The sequence below is a fragment of the Anthonomus grandis genome, chromosome 1, assembly GCF_022605725.1.
Source record: "Anthonomus grandis grandis chromosome 1, icAntGran1.3, whole genome shotgun sequence".
In the NCBI taxonomy this organism is placed as follows: domain Eukaryota; kingdom Metazoa; phylum Arthropoda; class Insecta; order Coleoptera; family Curculionidae; genus Anthonomus; species Anthonomus grandis.
Genome location: NC_065546.1, coordinates 4,351,336 through 4,363,986, shown reverse-complemented (window position 1 = coordinate 4,363,986; position 12,651 = coordinate 4,351,336). Strand labels below are relative to the sequence as shown.

The window sequence follows — 12,651 nt, the reverse complement described above, 5'->3', positions numbered from 1 at the left end:
GTTATTTACGGTATATTCCGGAGTATTCATCCCGAAGGAACGTTTCGCCTAAATACGTGAGAAATTGCTATTTCCAGGACAAATTATTAGAGGGTTTTAACACAAAGAGAGAAACTTATGTTGGCTAACAACTTGACATTAAGGTTTTCTTCTGACAGCTACTGCCGTCCTAGTCAATTAGAATGTACTAAATCAATAAATGTTTGTAACCATAATAAGAAATTCAAACATAATAGTATAATGAAATTTGTAATTATTCCCAAATTATGCTTAAATTGAATGAATCCGTCATATTTTCGTGAAAGTACCACGAGTATATCTTTTTTGAGTTAATTACATTTGGATAGTAATATTCTGGGTATTTTAATGCCTATACACTCATCGTATTGGAGTGCAATAAATTTAATATATTTATCTTATTTTTGTTTCAGGATATAAAATACCCAAAATTTTACGGTTTTTTGCCATTTTAAAACGGTAGCGAAAATTACCTTAAATTAATTATATCTCACCAAATTTCTAAAATATTTTTAAATTAAATAAAATATTTATATTAATTAACAATAGTGTCTAATTAATTATGCAAATAATTACGAAATAAATTGATTTTATTGTTATTTAATGTAAACATAGCTAATATTGATTAGATAGACTAGGTTGAGGTAGGGGGAGTATGGCAAATATCGACCACCTAAGAAAAAATAATTTCTATTAATAATATATTAGGTATTGAGTCCTAATTTTTTCAAAAAAATATTGGCTTTGGGAATAGGAAAATAATGCATAAGTAGCAAAACATGTTTAAGTTTAAGTTTTATTGAAAAAAATAGTGTTACCATATCTGGTCGATATTAACCATATGCGTTGGGTAATATCGACCACCTGGTCGGGTAATATCGACCATGCAATATAAAACGAGAAAAACAGTATAAACGCCTTTGTTTACTTATAACGTTTAATAGGTATAAAATAAACATAATTCTGGAAAACAAATTACTTTATAAACTAAATAAACTTAAATATAATATACTCAAATAAACACTGAAAATTTACCACTTTAGGGTTGGCAAAAATGACATATATACACCTGTGTGATTTCCACCCCGGCACATTCAGCGTGCGAAGATTTTCCACAAGGACAGGTCACCCACCATTCCTTATCTTTTCCAAATTCCGTACATATGATGCATGGTTCAGTCGCTTCTTCCAGTTTTTGTACTTTCTTTGTATTCTTTTTTTTTCCGTTCTGATTACCACTGCTTATTATTTTTCTTTTTGTTCCTTTAGCTTCTACTTCTTTCTTTCTGGCTTTCATTTTATCCTTAACTTCCAATTCTTCTTTGTTGGGAGTTGAAGTAAAGAATTGAGAGTGCGCTTTCTTTCGGTTATTTTCTACCGATCTTAAAAAGCGTGGCATTGGTTGAATATCTTCAAATAAGATCTTTTATTTTGCTGTGGCTTCTTGAACTGACACAATCTAGATGGCCCTGGTTGAGGTTCGTTCATATCAGTAGTTGAAGGGCATATGTTTTTTTTGTCGATATTGTTATGTTTCTTGCCTAATGTTTTGTTTTTTACTTTTTCTTGTGTTTCGTTTCCTTCCTCTTCTTCAATGACAACAAATTCTTCTTCATTTATTACCCCTCGATTCAATGGGAATATTCCTGTGGTCTCAAATCTGTTACACCTTTTTCCATTGTAGCTGTTTTATTGTATGCTTTTTTAAATAATTCAGCAATATCTGTCTGATTAATTTTTTGATAATTTCGAGCCTTTAAAAAATAATCACACTCACGATTATTCGCGGTTTTTAAGGGCCCAACAAAGCAAACATCTAATGGCTGCAACCTGTGTGATGTGTGAGGAGGTAGGGTTACTATGTCTATTCCATTTTCTCTACAAAAGTTGTAGACATTTAATGTGCAATGGCTGCAATGGTTGTCGATAATAAGTAACACCCTATCATTAATTGAGCACTTAGTGTGTGTATTTAAGATGCTTGCATCTAATAAATATGAATCTATTGGCCAATACCATTTTCGCTGTCGCATTCTTGTGCTATACAAAACAATCAGCCCATCCATTTTATCAACTCCTCCCATGTTCCCATGTGTTTATTGTATCCAGCTATAATTTTTGGTTGTGGAATTTGTTTTTTAGTTTTAGTTTCCTTACACCATCTAGATGTGGTAACAATGTCATTACTTTCGAAGTTGGTACCCAATGTCACAACTTTGTTGTCCTTCCATTGTACCAAAGGAACATTATCACAAGAAACAAAACTGTTGCTTCCCCTTGTTTTTGATGTCCATGAAGTACTTTCTGGAAATGAACACTTTTCCGTTCGAATCTCTCTTACTTGTGCCGTTGCACAAATTTTATTTTCAGTAATGGTGGTTCAGTAAACTCAGGCTTGTAAAATAATTATCAAAAAATTTGTATATCCCTGGTTAGAAGGCACTTCCGATTTATATAGTAAGGACATAACCACGTCTCCACCAAGACCAAAAACTTTTTCTGCATCTGATTTGCCAGTGTAAATCTCAAAAGAAATCATGTACCCATTACTACTGCATAGAGCCCAGTTTTTGAAGCCGAATCTTATCGGCTTGCCCTTGATGTACTGTTTGGCATAGTGTTTGCCATAGTAGGGTATCATGCTTTCATCAATTGAAAGATGTTCATCCAAACCTTCGTGTTTTTGAAATTCTCATTCAGTGAGTTTAGTAGAGGGCGAATTTTGTAAAGCCGGTCACTGCGATCAATATTAGCATTATCGTTGAGATGGATGTGGCGAAGTAACACTTCAAATCTATTTAGTCGCATGCTATTTTTTAAAATGTTTGGTATATCTTCTGTTAGATTCCAAAAGATCCTCTTGTTCGGATATTTTGCATAACCTGAAAGAAGCATTCCTCCAAGTAGTACATATCTTGGAAACAGTGGCGAAGCGTACGAGTAGACAAGGTAGACACTGTCTACCCAAAATTATCCAGTTATTTGTCATTAATTTATTACGTAATTATTTCATTTAATTGTTGAATTACAAAATTAATTAAAAAAAAAATTAACACAGAATGTAGTCGCTCCTTACTGTTATTTTATAGTATCTAAACGGCTATAATATCTATCTATCTATAATATCTATAAGGCGCGCCCCGCCTGACGCACCAATTAAAATAAAAATGCAGGGCTGACACACAATTATTGTATGCGAGCCCCAGAAAGACACATTGATATTTGTCTTCCGAAATTTAGAGCAATTAATCGAACCATATACGCATCAAGCAGGTGGCAGAGGTCCGGCCGCATCAGCATTCTGCCTATTACGTATGCAAAATTTACTCGCGGGAAAGACATTCGAGCTTTTGTCTATCGAAGTCGACCAGCTATTTTATTATGCTGTTGAGGGTTATTGTTTATGGACACGCTTGATCTGGTTGGCCGCAATACATCTTACAGGTTTTTTTAGTGGTTATTTATAAACGACTGTTCGATATTGCAAGCAATTGTATTTTGGTTGTGTTTTTATTTGTCTTTAATTCATTTTAAAATAATGGATATTATGGATTTATAAGTTATAGTTATACCTATGTTGTGTTTTTTGTAAGCAGTATTTATTTTTATTTATCTATCTTTTTATGCTAGTAGTAATTATTTTTTTCTTTTTTATATCACTACATATTTTTTCTCTTTGAGTTAATATTTAATGCGCTTTTATTCTCTATTTCATTAAAATGAATAATATTGAATACACATTTTTTTCTAATTAATGATTTTTATTGTTTGTCTACCCGAAAAAAAAGTTCACGCTTCGCCACTGCTTGGAAATATATGTTTAGTTTAGCTCCTTATTTTTTTGTTGGTCGTATTTATTGGTTTTCTCAAAAATTTTCGATGTGAGATCTTCATCGAAAAACAGTTTTAAAAAATCTAACAGATTTTGGGCTTCTTTTGTTTCTTGAGATGGCTCTCGTGGCACACAGTTTGTATTCATAGAAAAAAATGGGGGGCATCTGCATTCCATTCGTATAGCTTTCTACGTTTAGGGGTTGAAAAATTGCCTTGAGTTATACTTGACACAGGTTTGACCAGGTTTAGAAAGCAGACGTGCTAAAGGTATTAGATCTTTTTCATCAAAATCATCTTGTTCATTAGGTGGGGCTTCATAGGTTTGAGGAGATAAACCCTTAGACTTTGGAAATAGTTGGGCTAGAGGAACTAGATCTTCTTCGTCAAAATCATTTTATTTTCTGGCTCTTACTTCACAATTCTGCTGAAGTATTCCACGGCATAAGCGATTTACATCTCCGATATGCTCATCATCAGAGCTGTCGCTGTCTTCTTCTGTGTCTCTGCCTAGGTCAACAGGAATTCCAATGTAAACATCAAGATTTTGTTGAACTTCACCGTCATTTTCTTCAAATAATGTCTGCAATTCATGCAGAGATAATCTGCAAAATACGAATTATACTGAGGATTGTCTATTTTGCATAGAGTCCCTTATAAGGGACAAAACAAATATTTATGTCTAAGAAAACAATAACACATTTTTGTTTTGCAGACAAAATTGTATGATAATTCTAGCCTCAAACACAACATATTTACTGAATTTCTTTACCCTGGTTTCAAAACCTATTGACATAAAAAATTAAAACTTACCCTCCATTTCGAGTAGAGTAAAGTTCCGTCACATAAATCCATGGTCACATAAAAATACAAAATCAAAACGCTATCTCCGATTTCTGCACATGAACTGATTTTACAACAAATAGCGAACGTCTAGACAAATGCACGAGGTTATGAAAACATTAGATGTGCTTGAAACTAGTGGCGTCTCTTTTAAGGGACTCTACGCACTAATGGGTTAATGCATAATTGATTTTTTTGCCAATGTGTCCCTGCGGTCTAGGACCTAGTAAACTCTTTAAAACCAAAAGGGTACGCCACTGTTTTTTTCTTCAAATAAAGAAAATGTTCAAATCCTCATTTAATTTAGAGTAAATTTTGTCTTCTGGCTTGTTTTTCTCCGACGTATCGTTTTCACATAAAAAATTAAAATCCATTGTTCGAAATTTATTTCTCGCTATAATTTAAATTTTTAGTCCAATCCATTTGATATTAATTATTACGGTATTCATTATAAGGTAAAAAAACTACTTGCTTTTAATGTGAAATTCGGTACCAGAAAGTTAATTTTTGCCATGGTTAATGTTAAAAATAAATTTTTTTTTCTTAAAATTTCATCATCCTGTATCTCAAAATCTAATCATTTTCTGCAAGCGGTTTATGGCGCAAACCTGCTTATTTTTAGGCTAGCCATAACTCCTCTAAGTTTGTCCCATTAAATATGAAACAACCTATATACTAATAGCTAAATAATATAATTTTTTAAGAAAATCAAAAAATGACGATGAGAAAAAAATAAGCATATACAAACTACACAAAAAGAGCGACAAAACAAATCCTTTCTCTCGACTTATGAAAGATTTCGTAAGTATTTAAAATATCAAATTGCACCTGATTATTGGGTGTTATACTTTATATAAAAGTATTAGTATAAAGTACAGATTAGAAATGTGATTGTTTTATATTTGGTTTAATAAAAAAATTCTTAAATATTATTAATTAAATGAAAATGTAAGATGAAAATGTAAACTTGTTATTTCCATAATGTAGTAGTAGTAAGGGTGGAGGAGCTAGAGCTCGGCAACTAGGCCAGAGCAGTCCCTTTTTGCCAACCCCAGAATCACCCACCCCTACGCCTCCACTCCCAATGCGCGGTCTTTACTGAGTCGGCCCGTCCTTTTAATGAAGGTTTGCACATTGTCCCAGTCCAGATCTTTAAGATCTTCCCGCTGGAGTGTCGTTGCTCCAAAACTTTTCCTTTTTAGGCGACTCCACCTATCATAGATAGTATGTGGTATGAAGTTTCCTCCCCTGTACCGCAATTCGGACAGAGTGGGCTTTCTCTTATACCAAGAAGGTGTAGATGCCTGTTTAGACTGTTGTGCCCGGTCCGGATTCCCACCAAGTCTTTGATACTTTGTCGGATCTTTGTTAGCAGTCGCCTTGCTTTAGAGCCGTCATAGTCTGGTATCATTTCCTTGGCCTGTCTACAACCTTCTGTCCTTCTCCAATTCTTCCTTGTTTTTTCCCAGGCCCAATTATTAAGTGCCTGGGAGATTTGTTTTTTGCTAAGACCGAGACAAGGTTCGGGGCCTACGAAGAGGTTAACGAAACCTTGTCAGCACATTCCCCTCAACACCTTGGTGTCCTGGGACCCACCTCAGTCTTACTTCCTTGTGTGCTGCAAGCCTTTCCAATGCGTCTCTGCTTTCCTGGACTAGCGCTGAGCTGGCTCTGGGTTTCTGAATCGCCTTGAGAGCAGCTTGACTATCGGAGTAGATGCAAATCCCCCCGTCACCTTCCAATGCCTTTCGTTTGCTCGCTACTTCGAGTATAGCAAACACCTCCGCTTGGAAAACTGTGATGTGTTTCCCTAGCGAGAAGGATTCCCCTCTGTTCGTTTCCATCCATCATCCATTCGTGTACCAGGCCTGGAAACCACTTAGCTCTTTAATTTGGTTTGGGATTTCGACTTGAAACCCCTTATTTAACCTTAGTTTGCCACTTTCTGTAGTGCATCTGAATGTCAGAATTGGTATGTTCTTACACATCCTGAGAACAATCGTCATATGGCCTTGTCCTAAGTGAACATTGCGCCACCCTCCGCTATCTCTCATCCTCCGGTAGCCCAAGAAGAATATTTAGTAGTGCCGCAAATTTTGTTCTCATAGCTCCAGTAATAGTCCCAAGCAGACCAGTCTTTGCAGTCTGGTCAGCTTTTGGGCGTTGGTGACCTTTAATACGGCTGGCCACCATACCATGGATCCGTACGAGATCCTCAGTCGTATGAGTGCGGTATAAAGCCACTGGAGAACATGGGGTTTAAGACCCCATCTTGTACCTATTGTTCGCCATAATTGCCATATTAGGACCGTTGCCTTATTTGCTGCCTGCTCTACGTGAGTTTTAAACGTGCGCTTGCTGTCTAAAATGACACCCAACTGCCTCAAAGTTAGGCGAGTCTGATACATAATGGGAGGTTTAAAGCCTGTCAAATTCCACCTCTTAGTAAAGAGAATGAGCTCGGTCTTTTCGGGGTTGACCGGCAGCCCTGTTTCCCGACACCACTGTTCCACTATCCTGCACGCGACTTGCATTCGCTCACAGACTGTGTTCAAAAATTTACCCGTGACCATCGTCCGCGTATGCCTGTGCATAGAATCCTTCAAGTTCTAGCTTCCTGAGGAGACTGTCCATCACCAGGCACCAAAGGTGTGGCAAAAGGCAATTGTCTTGCGGGCAGCCGCCTTTCACCCCTGCCTCGACACGACAGTCTTCCAGTGTAGCACTGATCTTCCGGCCTTCCAGCGCTGTTTTGACCTACCTGACAAGATGTGCCCCTGGTCAGAAGGACTTGGCAGATAGTGTCTGTTTTTGCCTTATCAAATGCTCCTTCCACGGCAAACCAAAGAGCAAGTGCTATTTCCTTGTTCTCTATTGCTTTTTCAGCTGGGCTCACTACAGAGTGAAGTGTTGTTTCCGTTGACTTCCCTTTCATGTAGGCATGCTGATTCCTATGTAGTGGCGATTCTATTAGAATCTCCTCTGTTATATACCTGTCTATAAGCCTTTCTAAAGTCTTTAGTAGAAATGAAGTCAGGCTTATTGCCCTAAAGGACTTTGATTGACGGTAGTCTTTCTTGCCCGGTTTTGGGATAAAGACCACATTTGCCGCCCTCCATATTAGTGGAACATACCCCATTGCACTGCTGGCCTCAAAAACTCTCTTTAAGTAAGGCAGTGTGGTTTCGAGGCCTACTTGCAACATAATGGGTATGAGTCCGTCAGGTCCTGCAGCCATATATGGACTAAACTCACCATCACTGCCCATCATTTCCATAATTCTTTAATATGAATGTCGGTAAATTTTATTAGATGAATTGAAATTAAAATGTTTTAGTTTCAATTTAAGCATTTTTGAATTTATTCAGTCAAATAATAATAGTGCGTTTGATGACCAATATTTTAATCAGAAAAATTAAATATAGGAATTAAATTTTTCAGTAACTATTTGTGAAAATTATTGGTCGTCTCCAATTAAATTATGCATATATATTCAGATAAGTAAACATTCAATTTTTCTATTGAGCGAAATTTGCCCTAAATTATTCGCTAATACTAATAAACTCCTTTCTTTTCTTGCCGCTCTAAACCGAACAATCTTAGTTTTTCAAGTTAAGCTAAATAACTACGAAATCTTCGTGTTTCCTATACTAATAAACCGTATTGATTACCTTTCAAAGCATGCAGTAAATTAATTATTCAAACGCCCTGCAAAAGCAAAATAAATTAAATCTTGGCCCTTGTGAGGTGTATGCGAACTTACTCACCTGGCGCCGATATAATGCTTTCGTATAACTTGGGGGGGAAGTAATTAAACTTAAACATGCTCGGCTGCCTTATTGAACAGCATTTAAACAGCGCTTTTCGTGATAGGTAAGTCTAATGAGTTGCACATTTTGAGTTTTTTTTCTAAGGAACATTACTTCCGTTAAAAGTAAGCGAAAAAGCTTTAAAAGTTTATAAGGTCAAGAAGATATGAGTAGAAAATGGCAAATTTGAAACAATATAGAAACTTGGAAATTTACTTTGAGTTATCACATATATTGTAATTTTTTTGTTCTTTTTACTAAAATTCAGATTTTAATCATTTGCAAACTTTCATAATTTAATTCCTTAATAGTATAATAATTTCAAAACTTTTGATCAATACCGAGGCGCGTTAAATACCACACCTTCAACTTGAATTTATTTGCATGCTTTACTTATTTAAAGAGGATACGGTAATTTACATAAACACGCGAAATATGGGAAAACTGACAAAAAAGTTTCACTTGCAGGGACAGCGGAAAAATTAATTTTGATAATTGAAGTACGAGCATGATTATAATACATTTAAAGAGGCGGAATTCTTTGAAAATATATTTCCATAGTTATTATTAGTCGTGTTCCGTTAGAAACTATAATAATAAATATTTTTATATTACTGGCAAAAAATTATTCAGCTAAATTGTTTTTTATTGACATCATAATAGTTACTTAAAACTAACAAATCACAGAAAAAATCTATCTCTATTTGGGCACTTATTTAATTAATTATTCCTATATAAATAGCGAAAACACAATAACTGACGGAGATAAATAGCGAACCATTAGTCATGTAACCGGATAAGAATTACTTGATTGATCACTTGCTTCCACGTTGAGAAGTTAAACCATATGGCGGCTTAAACCCCGTTCTAAGATAAAATTGGCCAAATGAATTGCTAAAAACAAAAATTAAAGTTTCAATTTAGTAATAATAAGAAAATTGAACAATCTTACTTATTTTTAAATCCCATATAGGCGTCGAGTGTAAAGTTACAACCGTTCGCAGCCCCTTTCCAATTTCCGCAGCGAGTTGCTGGAAAAGCATCTGGATTTCTGACTGATTCAGCATATAATTTCCATGCTCTTGTATGACTGCACGCCACTAGAATAATTTAATTTTGAGTTTGAGCCTACCGAAACTTTGCATAAATTGTTAATTTGCATAAATAATGTTGTAACACAAACTTACACACTTGATAGACAATTCTTTGTTCTGCCAAATAGCCGGGTTGGCAACCAGGTTGTAAAGCTCTTCCTCCATTGGGATAAAAATCGGCATTTCCACTGGGTTCGGGAAATCCAAAAATGCCAGCATCAGTATGTATCACGTCAACATAATTAGCGTCAGACTCTACTAGTCGTCTCGAACGGTCTGAGGAATAAAAAATGCAAAAATGGTTTAATTAACTTGATTGGGAATTCCCCTTTTTAGTCTGTTTGTAAAAGGCAGATTCACTTAATAGACACATGATCAAAATAGTATAGGAGGATTCCCATTACTTAATAATTTAATTTATACTTTAAATTAAGTTGAGCAGTGCAGTACCATATTTAAAATATTTGGTTGCATGATGATGCTTCTTCACATTTAGTAAGAGTAACAAGCAATTTTCTGGAAAATAAAAATATTCGTGCCGGCTTAAAGTGCTCAAATATAAACTGTATGAAGAATAATTTGGGTTTGCTCCGATGAAGAGTTTTAAGGAGGACGCCCGCTGAATCGGATCGGCACCGTCGGTTCGGCACGTTCCGTTCGTTCAATCGGTAACTAGCGCTCATACAATCGGCAGAACGAAGACACGACGACGTTTAAAAGTGGTTCGACTATTCGAGCATGTAGAAGTTTTGTGATTAAGCTCCCGTTTAAGCGTTTAAAAAAAAATTAGCAGTTCCTCAGATTCTGAAGTGGATGTTATGATTGCTGTAGCCTGTGCTGAAGTAGAAGCGGTAGAAAAGCGAAATAGATAGCCGGTATTCGTTGTGGGACACCCTGTATAGAGTCAAATAAAATAAATTATAACATAACATTCCAACGTGCATTTGAAACTATATGTGTATTTTTGTAAAAACATAAATTATATTCAAAGCAAGAGTTGTACACCACTTAACACCAAAACGAGCACTGTCACACTCGCACAATTTACCGACGAAGTTGCATTCTCGGATAATTAAAACTGAGTTTTAAAATCTCCTGATGATGCCAACTTAATAAACAGTAAATAACGAAAACACCGATTTAAGATATAATAAACGACACTTAGCAGAACATCCAGTTAATTTGGAGACCTCCTCCCAAGCGTTTTCTTTCCTTAAATTATCATGATAATATGTTTTGTTTATCATACAATATTCTAAACTGTGAACAGCTTCGATTAAAATTTCGTTTGACATATTTATCAAATCAACGGTTTTTAAAATTCTTTGAAACAGTTCCTCACTCTATGCGAAAAAATGCTGAAATAGTCGCAGGCTTTCGGTGCAATCGGCAAAAGTTGCCCTCCCCACAATATGAGATCGTCGCCGGAGAAAACCGAACCGACCGAACGTACCGAACCGATTCAGTGCGCGCGGCCCCATTTAAATACATGTGAAGCAAATCCGGCCGATTGTACCGACCGTGCCAAGACGGTCGATGCCGATTCAGTGGGCGCCGTGCTTTATCGGGACCGCGATATATGGGACTTGTACCGGGGTGGTGCGTCGGCGAGCGGAACATAGGAAAACCATGTAAATTTTAAGGGGGTCGATTATTGGCTTCCCTGTACATTTTACAGAAAAAATGTAAGATAACTTTTTGAACAGACCAATCTGGCAAACCCTCGTGCAAGGTTTCAAAAAATTTAAATAAGCGAATCTTGAATTATTCAATTAAATGTAATTGCAAAATTACCAAATTTTCGGTTCAGGTAAAACCAGGAACCAGCCACCAGCAAATAATTTGTTATAAAGCTTTGTCAAATCTGACTTCAAAAAAAATCATATAATATATAATGATATTGAATACATATATAAAAGTAGAAGATATTTTAAAATATAATAAATAGTATACACGTTTGGCGAGTTGAATCTTACGGATTGAGTTTTAATGTATTAGACCTAATAGATAGAGAGTAGACAGAGAACGACTGCATCGGTAACCTCCCACCGATAGCGACGCCGATTCTCCGTCGTACCGCTCGCAATGAGAATTTATTTTCGGCTTGCTCGCAGTGATCAGAGACAACCAAAGAGACGCGCAACCGTGCGCTAATAAAATATCCGATTATTTTCCATCTTTCTCTCTCTTCGTGAAAGGTGAACGTAGATGGCGTAGATAGCGTTTGCCGCCATAATTCAAACCTCGGCTATTAAGCATTTAATGATTTATTTTAATTAAAATCAGCCGTTATGTCTCAGAAGTCAGAACATCATAATTAGGTTCTGAGACAGAACGGCTGATTTTAATTAAAACAAATAAAAAGTTATTGATATGTTTTTAATTGCTCAGAACGATGGCAGACTTTAGTTAAAACAATGCAATTTAATAACATTTAAATTGGGGAACTAAATAAACTAAATATAATTCTGAAACGTTTTGTATTGGATTTTCAGTATATGGTATAAATATAATATGTACATATTGTATATATGTATATATGTATTTTCTTCATTATTTTCATAATTTATAAATGCAATTAAAACTCAGGAAGATTTTAAATATCACGGTCCTATAATATCTTAAAAAATATATTCTTTAGTGTAACACTTAAAATAAAAAAAGTTTAATCTTTTGCTGAAGATGCTAATAATGTTAGCGAAACAGGTATCCAAAATAAATGAAATTGATTTGGTGAACAGGAAAACTGTTTTACTACTAATTGGTAAAGAATACATAGGTGTATTTTATTCTATAATAATGAATGTACTGTTAAATTTGTATGTGTATGAAATACATATACACGTTTCATTATTTATGATGCAGTATTTTTTTAATCAATAAAAATTAATAGAAGAATAAAACAGAAAGATTACAGCTAAATTAAAAATAGCAGCAAATAGTCGCCCGAACAAATGTTATTCTTGTAATTATATTAAGTTATATTATTAAATTTAAACTCATTTGACTATTTATGTTAGTTTTTTAAATGTTTTTTTTGGCAAAGCTCTTAATTT

The 12,651-nt window shown here is 35.2% G+C and overlaps 2 protein-coding genes across 5 annotated transcripts in view; one reads left to right on the top strand and one right to left on the bottom strand.

The window, feature by feature from the left end:
* LOC126735754 (uncharacterized) overlaps nt 1-12,651 on the top strand; it is a 119,893-nt gene that overhangs the window by 18,746 nt on the left and 88,496 nt on the right. The window lies entirely within an intron of this gene.
* Nucleotides 9,127-12,651, bottom strand: part of LOC126735727 (phospholipase A1 VesT1.02-like) — a 76,185-nt gene continuing 72,660 nt past the window's right edge. For 3 of the 4 annotated variants that reach the window (XM_050439823.1, XM_050439830.1, XM_050439817.1), the window contains exons 5-7: nt 9,689-9,871; nt 9,454-9,601; nt 9,127-9,395 (exon numbers count right to left, since the gene is read on the bottom strand). In XM_050439823.1, coding sequence (XP_050295780.1) covers nt 9,317-9,395; nt 9,454-9,601; nt 9,689-9,871 — 410 coding nt within the window. In that variant the 3' untranslated portion in view covers nt 9,127-9,316. The remainder of the gene's footprint in view (nt 9,396-9,453; nt 9,602-9,688; nt 9,872-12,651) is intronic. The other variant, XM_050439838.1, reaches the window with a different exon arrangement.